Source organism: Loxodonta africana, chromosome 23 (genome assembly GCF_030014295.1).
Source record: "Loxodonta africana isolate mLoxAfr1 chromosome 23, mLoxAfr1.hap2, whole genome shotgun sequence".
In the NCBI taxonomy this organism is placed as follows: Eukaryota; Metazoa; Chordata; class Mammalia; order Proboscidea; family Elephantidae; genus Loxodonta; species Loxodonta africana.
The window spans coordinates 58,967,029-58,980,506 of record NC_087364.1 but is presented as its reverse complement, the minus strand read 5'-3'; the positions used below and the strand labels follow the sequence as shown (position 1 = coordinate 58,980,506).

General features: G+C 37.0%; 1 protein-coding gene across 2 annotated transcripts in view; it reads right to left on the bottom strand.

Moving 5' to 3' along the window:
* Positions 1–2,578: 2,578 nt before the first annotated feature.
* SLC25A36 (solute carrier family 25 member 36) overlaps positions 2,579–13,478 on the bottom strand; it is a 61,980-nt gene continuing 51,080 nt past the window's right edge. For both annotated transcript variants that reach the window (XM_010595983.2, XM_023555482.2), the window contains one exon: positions 2,579–13,080. In XM_010595983.2, coding sequence (XP_010594285.1) covers positions 12,887–13,080 — 194 coding nt within the window. In that variant the 3' untranslated portion in view covers positions 2,579–12,886. The remainder of the gene's footprint in view (positions 13,081–13,478) is intronic.

The window sequence follows — 13,478 nt, the reverse complement described above, 5'->3', positions numbered from 1 at the left end:
TACAAATCAAATCAGTCTCTCATACAAAAATTTATATAATAAGACAGCCCACTCCTTCCCTCCATTCTCTTTTCATGTCCATTCCTCCAGATTCTACCCTACCCTGCCCTTTCATCTCCCCTCCGGATAGGAGATGCCAGGATAGCCTCAAGTGTCTACTTGATCCAAGAAGCTCATTCTTCACCAACATCTTTTTCTAACCATTTCATTTGGAAATGGTTCCTGTTCTGGGCTAACAGAAGGTCTGGGGGCCGTGACCACCGGGGTCCTTCCAGTCTCAGTCAGACCATTAAGTCTGGTCTTTTTACGAGAATTTGGGGTTTGCATCCCACTGCTCTCCTGCTCCCTCAGGGGTCCTCTGTTGTGTTCCCTGTCAGGGCAGTCATCCATTGTAGCTGTTTTTGAAGTATTTTGAGGGAAAAAAGTTCTAACATTTAAGGTAGTCTAATTTGCCAATCTTTGCCTATATTATGTGCATTTTTGTATCCTGCTTAGGAAAACCTCCTCCCAACCCACCCTGGTTTTGGTTTATAAAGGCTTTCTCCTAGATTTTCTTAGAGTTTTAAGTTTCTCCTTTAAGTTGAATTCATCTGAAATAGATCATTTTAGCATGGTGTGAGGTAGCCACCAATTGGATATGAATATCCCATTTCATATTTTTCCAGAAGGATGACCTCAAAACAGCACCCTTAGCTGAATGGTCCACCACATCTCAATGTTCTCTCTGGCACAGTTGAGTTTCTTTGTGTGTGTCTGTTTCTGAACTTGGCCTTGTTCCATTGTTCTAGTTACATATCCTTGTACCAATACCGTACTATCTTAATTACTGTAACTTAATAATAACAATATCACCCCATCTTATCCTCCTTCTTTAGAACTCTGTAGGCTTTCTGGTCCTTAGTTCTTCCATATATATACACTTTAGAATTATTTTAGCAAATTCTAAGAAAAATTCTGCTGAAATTACGTAGAATCGATAGGTTTATTGAAGGCATTGGTATAATTCTAATAATGGGTATTGTTATCCATGACATGTTGCATCTTTCAATTATTTGGGATTTTTTAAAGAGCTTTACAAGAGAGTTTTATAATGCTTTCCATACTTTCTTAGCTTTATGTCCAGCTATATTATTTTTTGTTATTTGCTACTATAAATGGTATCATTTAAAAATTATATTGTCGCTGCTATATATAAAAAAAAAAACCCACAATGATTTCTATATATCCAGCAACATTGTCAAACATATATTAATTCTAGTAATTTTTAGATTCTTTTGGGTTTTCTATGTGGATAGTCATAATCTATTAGTTTCTTCCTTTCAGGCTAGGATCTTAAATACAATGTTGAATAAAAGTGGTAATAGACAGCTTTGACATGGTCTTGGTTTTAAAGGAGCCATAACATTTCATATATAAAGTACGATGTTACTATAGGTTTATTGAAGATTTTTAAAATCAGGTTAAAGTTCAATAAAGACTTTAAGAGTAGCTTTGGGTTTACAGAAAAATTGTGCAGAAAGTACAGTGTCCCCAAACCCCAACCTCTTGTACGATTTCTATTAATAGCTTGCATTCCTGCATCCACTACTGAATCAAACTCTAGGGATAACAGCCAGCAATCAGTGCTTTAACAAGTCCACCAGCTGAGACAGACGCATGCTAAAGTGTGAGGACTACAGCACTAACGTGACCTTGGAAGGGACATGGTGCGGACAGCGGAGCCTCACTCAGCTGAGTTCCTGGACCAAAACTCCCCTCCCAATCCGTTCCTCTGTCCAAGATGATTAAACGAGTGAGAAACAAACGTCTATTGTTGGTATTAGGGGCCGTTGAATCTATTTCGACTCATAGCGACCCCACGTGACGGAGTAGAACCGCCCCATAGGCCTGTAATCTTAATGGGAGCAGATCGCTAGGCCTTTCTCCCAAGGAGCTGCTGGGTGGGTTCAAACTGACAAACTTTCAGTAAACAGCCAAGTGCTTCACCCTTGCACCACATGCTCCTTAAATGTCTATTAGGTTGAGCATTACGCATTTAGTTCTCTAAACTACTGAGCCTTAGCCAACTATAACAAGTTTAAATGCTTATTATTAATTTTCAGCCTTTACCCTTTTCTAAGACATGGACTTAAATTTTTAAATTTTCCATAAGAACTGCTTAAGCTGCTTCTCACCAGTTTTGACATTTAGAATTTTTATTATCATTGAGTTCAAAACATTGTTTTCATTTGATTCATCTGTCCCATGGGTTATTTAGAAGTGTTTTAATTTCCAAACATGGAAATTTTCTTCATGTCAGTGATTTACAGTCTGATTGAATTGTGACCAGAGAACATACTCTGTATGTATGATTTCAACACTTCGAAGTTTGTTGAAACTTGCTTGGGTAAGTTTTATATATATTTTGTATATACTTCAAAAAGTATGCATATTCTGCAGAAGTTGAGTGCAGTGTTCTATCTATTTCCATTAGGTCAAGGTTGTTAATCATATTGTTGAAATCTATATTCTATTTTTTATTTGCTTATTCTATTAATTTCAAGAGAAGTTTGTTAAAATCTCACACTATTATTGTGGGTTTGTCTGTTTCTTCTTTTTTTTTTTTTTTTTATTGTACTTAAGGTGAAGGTTTACAGAGCAAATTAGTTTCTCATTAAACAATTAATAGACATATTGTTTTGTGACACTGGTTGGCAACCCCACAACATGTCAACACTCTCCCCTTCTCAACCTTGGGTTCCCTGTTACCAGCTTTCCTGTCCCTTTCTGCCTTCTCATCCTTGCCCCTGGGTTGGTGTGCCCATTTAGTCTTGTTTGTTTCATGGGCCTGTCTAATCGACGGCACTGGGTTTCTGGGTTAGTCTTTGGCTGAAGGGTGAACCTCAGGAGTGACTTCATTACTGAGCTAAAAGGGTGTCTGGGGGCCATACTCTCGGGATTTCTCCAGTCTCTGTCAGATCAGTAAGTCTGGTCTTTTTAATTGTGAGTTAGAATTTTGTAGTACCTTTTTCTCCAGCTGTCCCGGACCCTCTATTGTGATCCCCGTCAGAGCAGTTGGTGGTGGTAGCCGGGCGCCATCTAGTTGTGCTGGACTCAGTCTGGTGGAGGCTGTTGTATTTGTGGTCCATTTGTCCTTTGCACTAATCTTTCTCTTGTGTCTCTGGTTCTCTTTATTCTCTCTTGCTCCAAATGGAGTGGGAACAGTAGAGTATCTTAGATGGCTGCTTACAAGCTTCTAAGGCCACAGATGCTACTCACTAAAGTAGGATGTAGAACATTTTCTTTATAAACTATATTAAGCAATTGAGCTAGGTGTCCCCCGAGAACATGGTCCCCAGCCCTCAGCCCAGTAATTCAGTCCCTCAGGGAGTCTGGATGTGTCTATGCAGCTTCCATGACTGTGCCTTGGTCAAGTTGTATGAACTCCTCTTGTGTTTCTTGAGCCAATTTTATTAGGTATATAAAAATTTTAAATCATTATATCTTCAGTAAAACAACCATTTCATTATGATGAGGTAAACTTCTCTAATCCTAGTGTTGTTAGGTGCCTTCCAGTTGGCTCTGACTCATAGCCACCCTATGTACAACAGAATGAAACACTGCCTGGTCCTGTGCCATCCTCACAGTTGTTATGCTCGAGTCCATTGTTTCAGCCACTGTGTCAGTCCACCTTGTCAAGGGTCTTTCTCTTTTTTGCTGACCCTCTACTTTACCAAGCATAATGTCCTTCTCCAGGGACTGGTCCCTCCTGATAACATGTCCAAGGTATGTGAGATGAAATCTCACCATCCTTGCTTCTAAGGAACTTTCTGGCTGTGCTTTTTCCAAGACAGACTTTTTCGTTCCTCTGTCAGTCCATGGTATATTCAATATTCTTCACCAACACAATTCAAAGGCATTAATTCTTCCTCGGTCTTCTTTATTCATTCTCCGGCTTTTGCATGCATTATGAGGTGACTGAAAATACCATGGCTTGAGTCAGACGTACCTTAGTCTTTCTGTTGGATCACCTTTCTAATAGGCATAAATATGGATCTCTTCCAAATTTCTTGGCTTAGGTGAGCGAGTGCTTCCAGGTCTGCATCCATTTGTTGAAACATCTCTATTAGTATTCTGTCAAATCTTAGTAAGTTATGCTAAACAAACTTAAAATCTGTTTTGCCTGTAATACAGCCAGACCTCTTTTCTTTTGGGTAATATTTGCACGTCAATATCCCTTTTCATTCGTTTACTTTCAACCTTAGCTTCTTATGTTTTAGCTGTGTACCTCACAAATAGCCATAGTGTTTGTTGTCATTTATATTTTAATTCATCTGACAATCTTTATCTTTTAACTGGAACAGTTGATCTATTTCCACTTAATGTTTTACTGATATATTTGGATCTAAAACTATTATTTCATGCTGTTTGCCTCTCCTTTCTGCCCTTGTTTTATATTGATTTCTTAAAAATAATTATTTCATGTCTTCCTCTTCTACATTATGGAAGTTATACAGGCTATTTCTGTTCATTTATTGGTTATTCTAGAATATTACAATATGCATACTTAATTTACCAAAATTTAACTAAAATCTTCATCCTTCTCCTAGATAATATAAGGTTCATGGACTACTTTAAGGCTGACCAAATTACTTCGATTATGTCTATCTAGTCCGCTTTTAACTTACCCATTGAGTTCTTGATTTCAGCCACTATATTCATTTTTACTGTCAAGTTTTAAAGTTTATTCCTGATAGTTTCTTGTTGCATGCTCATTTTTGTAACTATATTCTGTGTATGACAGTTCCAACACTTTCAGTCCTTGAGGTATATGCCAATCTGTTGGTTTCCATGTTTCTGCCATCATAGTGGTTGGCCTTACATGGTTGATAATCTTCATCAGATAATGCGACAGGAGTTCTGTAGACCTCGCTTGGGGAAGTCTTCCTTCAAAGATTTGATTCTGCTTCTACTGGACCCAGGGAGCCCTGGAGTACACCAACCTGCTCTCACACGCCTTCTCTTCAGCCCCAGATCCCGGATACACAATTCCTCCCGGCCACCTAATCCCCAGCCCTCCTACCTACCCTGTCCACCCCAAATTAATTTCTAGTTGTTTCGATTTGGATACGGGGTGGGGAGGGAAAGGAAAAACCCCCGAAGAGCCTTTCTACTTTTTTGGAGCAATGCTTCAAAAAGTACGCTGTATCGGAGATTTAGTTCCAGTGGAGTAGACAAGCTGCTCAGAGCTCCTACTTATATGCCAGATTCTCATTTTTAAAACCTCAATTTTATTTTTTATTATTTTTTAAAATAATTTTTATTGAGCTTTAAGTGAACGTTTACAAATCAAGTCAGTCTGTCACATATAAGCTTATATACACCTCACTCCATACTCCAACTCTCCCCATGAGTCAGCCCTTCCAGTCTCTCCTTTCGTGACAATTTTGCCAGTTTCTAACCCTCTCTACCCTCCTATTTCCCCTCCAGACAGGAGATGCCAACACAGTCTCAAGTGTCTACCTCATACAAGTAGCTCACTCTTCATCAGCTTCTCTCTCCTACCCATTGTCCAGTCCCTTCCATGTCTGATGAGTTGTCTTTGGGAATGGTTCCCGTCCTGGGCCAACAGAAGGTTTGGGTACCATGACCGCCGGGATTCCTCTAGTCTCAGTCAGACCATTAAGTGTGGTCTTTTTATGAGAATTTGGGGTCTGCATCCCACTGATCTCCTTCTCCCTCAGGGGTTCTCTGTTATGCTCCCTGTCAGGGCAGTCATCGGTTGTGGCCGGGCACCATCTAGTTCTTCTGGTCTCAGGATAATGTAAGTCTCTGGTTCATGTGGCCCTTTCTGGCTCTTGGGCTCATAGTTATCCTGTGACCTTGGTGTTCTTCATTCTCCTTTGACCCAGGTGGGTTGAGACCAATTGATGCATCTTAGAAGGCTGCTTGTTAGCAGTTAAGACCCCAGACGCCACATTTCAAAGTGGGATGCAGAATGTTTTCATAATAGAATTATTTTGCCATCAATTTTATTCTTGAAACATGTTAAGCATGCTTCTTTTATGAACTGTACTTTGATAATTCCAGTAATCTGAAGTCTTTATGCGTTTTATTCTGTAGCTTTCACTCGTATTTCCAAGAATGTTTTTTATTTTGCATTAGTGGATCTTAGGAACATGTTTAAAGTGGACAAATCTTGAATGTACAGCTAATGAGTTTTCATGTTATGTACACACCTGCCTAACCACTACCCAGATCAACAAATGGAACATATCACTCCAGAAGGTTCTACAATGCCCTTTGTTAGTCAAATCTCCTTCCCCCAGGCCCCCGTACCAGGTAACCACTATTTTGACTTCTATCACTAGACTTATTTTGCCTGTTCTTGACCTTAGTATAAATGGAATGGCAAAGCATACATAATTTTGTGCCTGGCTTTCATTTAATATGCTTTTGATACTCATCCATGTTACTGCATGTATTCATGGTGTTTTTTTGTTGTTCTCTTCTACTATATGAATATACTACAATTTATCTTCTCTTGATGATAAGCTTTATATAAGAAAGCTGCTTTATAAGCTTTTGTGGGTAAGTTTATTTCTCTTGGAAAATATCCCTGAATAAAAAATTCAGGTTGTAGAGTGGATGTAGTTTTAACCTTACCAACTGCAGTTTTCCACAGCAGTTTACTACTTTACACTCCCAAGAGCAACGTATGAAGAGTTTGAGTTGTTTTTACATCCCTGGTATTGTTAGTTTACTGGTCGTTCTACTGGGTATATGGCGGTATCTCATTTTGGTTATTTGTATTACTAATCATGATAAGCATCTCTTCATGTGTTTCATTCTTTTTGTGAAGTGCCTGTTCAAGTCTTTGCCTATTTTCTAGTTCAGTACATATCGTCAGACACCTGTATTGTTGAGTATTTTCAATGTTGTATTTGCGTCATCATTGAACAATATTTTACTGATAGTGCTTTTTGTGAACTCTACCCCTAAGTTGTAAAGATATTCTCATGTTTCCTTCGGGTTTATAATTTAAAATTTTACCTATCATCCACCTTTTGTGTATGGTGAGATCAAAGTCAAGGTTAATTTTTAACCATATTGAAGTCCAGTTGCTCTAATACTGTATTTGTTGGGGATGAAGACGGGGGGACAAAAAATTTAAACCAAAAATCAGTATACAACCTAGAAAGGTACAGATCTGACCATTAAGGTTATTTACATAGCGAGGCCACTTATCCATACAACGGAGACCAATCATACCGCAGAATCTTGGATTTATACAATGAAGATTTATTATATCAGAGACTCCTGAAAGCTAAAATTAAGAAGTTGACAATGAAAGATTCATGGAGGAATTATGAGGTGCTTTAAATTTTTTTTTTTTTTTTTGGAAGCAGGCTGGGGAACAGAAAAAAAAAAATTTTTTTTTTTAAATTTTGTTTTAGGTGAAAGTTTACAGTGCAAATTAGTTTTTCATTCAAAAATTTTATACACAAACTGTTTAAAACAGGGATCTTGTACTAAATTTTCTCAGGTTGGATATGATGATCTCCTTTGACTGAGACTTGGTTTAGGATTCTGGGTCTACCACTAGTTTCATAATCTCAAGAAAGTTACTGTTACAGTCAATTCCCAAGAGAAAGGAATCAAAGAAAACGGGTAGTTCCTCCTGACTTGGACTACTAGAACACTTTCATCTTTGGTTCAGTAAGGAATGCATCTCTCTGTATCAGCCTATCCAATTTTTATTCTTGTTCCAGAGTCTGGTTAAAATGCTAACTTTTCCATGTAAACTTTCTGTAAAACACACTTCCCCCCAAAAACAGGTCATCTTCAGGAATCACAGTGGTTCAAAGGTAGTATAATTGAAAATAGCTCACATAAGACATACTCAACCTAGTATTTAAGTCTAACTTTCCGTGATGTCACTATCCCTTGGGAAAAAAATTCAGTGGCCCTGCAGTAGTCTCTGGACGTAATCTAAGCTCCACAGGTCAGATCTAGGACTGTTCATGTAGTCCAAACCTACATGCTCAGTTCCGTTTCTCATTACTTTCCAATATGTTTCATTCTGAGCCAACTCCCAGACTTCACTCACGCTATTCCACCTCTATGAAATACATGAAAAGTTTTTTATCTTTCTGGGTAAAAGCTTTCAACCTAAGGTCAAAGCATGACTCAACCCCATCTCCATTAAGCTACTCCACAAAATATTTCCTGGGTTACAATGATCTTTCCTTTCAATGAGGAGGTGTTTCTCTTAATCCTCCCTGTGCCATCCCGAAAATAACTTAGTACAGTAAAACAAAAATAACAGGGTTTAATATTCAGGACACTCAAGTCAAAAAGCCCAGCTTTGGCTATTAGTCCTCTAAATGTCATTTGTCTATTCATTCAGTCTAGAGGTTATTGGGAAAATCACATAAAAAATGTTGTAAACAGAATTCTATGAATTTAAATTATTGCATTGATTCCGTGTATATTATTAAGGTGGCCAGCTGGTCTCTGCAGTATAAAAAAACTGCACTGAAAAATAAAATTGAAAAAGAAATCATTTAACTACATCTTGCTTGCCTCAATTTCATCACTTGTATAGATGTCACACTTGAACCTTAAGAAATCTCATATCCCTTCCTTCAGCACATCTCTTTATATTCAGTAATGAATAAACATACTCACGCTTAAACTTGGGACACTCTTGAACTCACCCATACCAACCTCAACCATTATTTTGCTAGACTCTTCACTCTATCCACAACTGCAGTGTTCAGTGGAAAGAATACAGTTAGTAGACTAAACGATTTCAGCTTTATGTTAACTTTGAGAACTGGAACTTGACAAATCTGCCCTGGTCTCCTTACCTCTCAGACTGGGTAATGTTTGATGTTAGTTACAATTGAGGAAAACTTAAAATAGACAAAGCATAAAGTGGGTAGACCTTTTGATTAGATTTGACCTTTGATTTCTAGACCTACCACTAGGTCTAGGAGACACAAGCACCCCTTCCCTACCTAAAAAAAAAAAAAAAAGGTTTACCATATGCATGGACCAATAAGCATCACAATGCTCTTTTGTTCTACACACAACCCTAAGAAAGTGTGATTATATTCTTACCATGCCAAATCATGAAAATACATTACGGAAAAAAAATCACCACTATTTTCATAAGCATGTTTTAATTTTTAAATTTTAACAGTTCAAACAAAAGTTGGCTAGTTAACATAAATACAGAGTAAATGCACATAATTTACAGCCATGTACATAAATGCAAAAATAGCAGACCTCATATGAATGACCAAAAGATATCAACTCTTATGAAGTGGACTATTTAGCGATGAGTGACAGGTCATAATTTAATGGTTCACATATGCAGGGGTACACATTCAAAACCTAACACAAAAACTGAGTGAAATTAGAACTTTCAGTTTCTACAAAGATTCACATAAAAGTCAGTGTATATGAGAAATATAAGGGCATGATGGAGAAGAGCTATGAGTGGGCAGAAAGGATGCTGTATGACTTTTGTATATTAAAACTCCTTCCAATTTAAATCATTCAAAATTATCTATATTCTTAGGAATGTTGAAGTCATGATCAATAACTGGAGGAGGAAAAGGCTGAGCTATTTTATTTATTAGCCCAAAAGGGGTCCCGACAGTACTAACAGTCTGGGCATAAGAGCATGTACACAACCTAGTACTGGACATGAACGATGCTGAAAGAACAAAGGATGGATGAATTTCTAGCATTCAAACCCTTTGAATCCAAATCAACACTGTTACTTACTAAAACTAATCTAAAAATGCTGAGATATTTATACTCCAGTAAGAGTAAACAGTCATCACTGTTAACAACCCACGCTCTGCTGGTCCTAATGTGCATTAGGTTCTGTTCAGAGATGAAGGGCGGGGTAAGGTGATTTAATGATATTCTGCTGTGCTTTTGAAGTTACAAATCAATTACCTGTGCGCCCCATCTAGTAAGGTTAGTTCCACAATCTCACATACACAATGAAAATTAAGACAAAGCTTTGGTGATAGTTTTTCCATGGATTCAAAAGCACTATATGGTACCTCACAACCACAGGGTTGATAATTCTCACATTTGGATTCTGAAACTCAGGAAATCATTTCTACAAGCTAACAGGTAGCAGAGTCCTATCTGTTACAGGTCTACTAGAGTCTTACAGGATGTCCTTTCAGTATCTACTGCTTTCACCTGAATAAGTTCAATTTTCTGAGAGGATTTTATAATAGAAGTATGTACCAATCTGAAGAATGCTGACTGCCTTTATACCAAAAATTTAAAAAAGGCATTTAATAGAAAAGAGATGAAAATAAAAAAGTTTAAAAAAGGCCGATGCTTTCAGTATGTGTTTTTCTTTTTTAAACATTTGAATCAGTAATTAAAAAAAAATTTCAAAGAAATATTCTGGAGACAAACTTTATATACAAATTTTATGTATAGTTTTCTTTTTTAATTATCTCTTTCATAAAGTAAACTTCTACAGATTGTGCTTTTGGGAAAAAAACAATGAAAATAAACTTCACTGCTCCTTTCCAGTTGCTGCACAAAGAAACAAAACCCCAGACACTAAGCTCTCCTTTCCTTCCATTATTACATAATACTCTTAAATGCTGAATGTAATGCACTAAAGGGCAACAGAAGTTTTACTTGCTAAATACAAACAGGATTAGAGTACATATCCATCCTTGAAGGACACTTGTTATGAATCTGCTACAACAAAATAATAAGATGTTCCTTAGCTGCTGGTTTTCATATCATTCGTAACCAACTGTGGGGACTGAGGTCATTAAGATTGGGGAGAGTCTCTGTCCTACACTCAACATGCCGATAAATCTTCACAAGGCAAATGGCACTGTATTAGGCAGTAAACGTGGCACCTGAAAAGGCAGACTCTATAGATAGAGACTTTCTCTACAGATTCAAGCCAGAAAACCCTATTTTTGTTTTTTTGGTATGTGCTTCACAATAAATGTCAAAGCTAAAATTCACCATAAAAGGTATTAATAACCCCAAAGGTAAGAGAAATGAATTTGCCTTTGGTCTCGGTCAGGTACACTGGAATTTTTTTTTTTTAATTCCAATCAAAGTACCTCAAAATCATCCAGTTATTGTTACTATGAGGATTTTAAGAAGGTGGGAGAATTCAAGAGGGCACTGTATTTCATTGGTGACAGCAAAGCTTGCAATGACATACTGTAATTTCCAATAACACTGGGGGTCACTAAAATATACACAGGATGCTTAAAACATTTATATTAAAAATCTCCAAAACAACATATCTAAAACCCAGAAAAATGCTATGAACACTGTTTCTGCCTAATATGTGACCAATTTTTTTTTTTTTTTTAAATCTTAACATGGAATTCTCTCCCATTCTCTCACCACCAAAAAAGGCCACAAAGTGCATACACAGGAAGTCAGATAAAGCCACTGCACAAAATGTCCAGTTCATGAATACTGAAATGAGTACCACACTGGAGTTTAACTGTACAAGTCTTATACACCAGTCCAGCAACATTCATGGGCAGAAGTCTCCTCACAGAACTACAGTGAACGCATTCAGGAAGGGCCATACACGTAACAGATCTGAAGTATGAAAAGCTACAGTTGAGCTCAATAGCAAAATTTAAAAGCTATACCCTTTTAGCACACTTAATCAATCTGAATTAACTCGACTCTTTCCATGATATACCATTCAGGAAATTAGGAGAGGATAAATTTGTTAAAAGCAGTTTGTTCATTTATAAAACCATGTGCCAATTAAAACCACTACCTGCTGAAGCAGACAGCAGAGGGCCTCTCTTTTCTGTGTTTACACTGCCCGAGGTATTAATATAATGTCACCTTAAAAAATCGTGAGGGCCAAGTTAAAAATTACCATTTTCTCTATGAAACAAATGTAATCTATCCATATCTTCTGGAAGTAAGTCAAAGGTTCCAATCTTAATGTGAAAGCAAGCAGACAAGAAGTTCAGAAATGGTAGTTTTTTTTCCCCTTTAGGTAAATATATCTATGATGAATAGGTGATAATTCAGGTTCAAAATTAATAAATCACTGAATAAAGATGGTTGAATTATAGCTGTCTTCATTCATGTACCATGAAGTCTGAGAAAGTACAAAAGGCCATGCTCAGGTCACTGAAATGGTCAAGAATCAACATTTTCCTGGTTTATTTTGTCCCAAACTAGTATCATTTGATATGTTAAAGAACAATTATGCTAAACATCAAGCACCTGTTAGAAAGTGCAAATCAAAATATTTTAATGCTAAAAATATACAAGCTATTTAGACAGTATTGTATTGGTTGTCAAAAACAGCAGCTACTAACACAAAGTAATTAACTTTAAAATATTGTGCCAGGTTCTCTCAGAGAAGTATGAAAATAATACTGAGGACCTCACTATTATTGTTGTTATTTTGCAATTTTACAGGAATTTAGCAGAAGCCAGAAGTCGGAAATTTACGACTGTCAATACTATCTTCGGACAGTTATAATACAGCATATAATTAGGGATGGCTTTGTTTAGAAGACTGGAAAAACACATGGAATACAGAACACTATACTCTGACTGCCATAAATCAACAAAACTTAACTGAGTCAGGGGGACATGGCAGAGAAAATGGCAATTTTGAGAAAGGAGTGCTTTTAAAGGCGTTTCCTTGGAAGCAGCTGAGGTTTTTTTCACATTTCCAAAAAGACCAAGTAATGTGGTATGATCACTTTACCTCCTAGAACCAAACTTCCACTTAGGCATAGTTACATGTTCCCGAACTATTTTTCTTCTGTCCACCATGCTGGCTTAGATAGTCCATGGTCCACTGTAATCTTTTGGTCTTCCCTCTTTATAGAATGACAGGCAGCTGTTGCTATCCATTGAGTAGGTAGACCACCAATTCATAGGTGGCCATCATAATAGCTGTGTTTGGAATCTGTCTCACCAGATGAGTTGTTAGACCACGGTAGAGAGACCCGTAACCTTCTTCTTGAACAAGCAAAGATAGTGTCTGAAAAAAAGATCTATATTTTGTTCCCTCTTCACGTAGTCTTGTTCTTATAACTTCTGTTTAGGTTAAAAAAAAAAAAAAAAAAAGTCATTTTATTTAAACAGTAGTAAATACAAACCATATATCATTCTTTAAGTTTAAGATCAGAATAAATGAGTAAGTTTTAAGATGTAGCTTACTGAAACTAGTCACATTATAATAACAGTCCAACTTGGTTAAAAAGAGTTGCCTTCACAAATTGCAGCTGATAGCAAATACTCATTTCCAAGCTGTTTCATTTTTCCTGACATAACTTTTATCACCGAGCTTTTAGCTTCACAAGGGTGAATGTAAATGCCAAGCAGCATCACAAAAGTGAAGCACTTTAAACAAAATGAAAACAAATTTCAGACAAAAAACCAAAGCCTACACTTAAAATTCAGTGCGTTACAAATTCTTAAGTGATTTCTTTCTT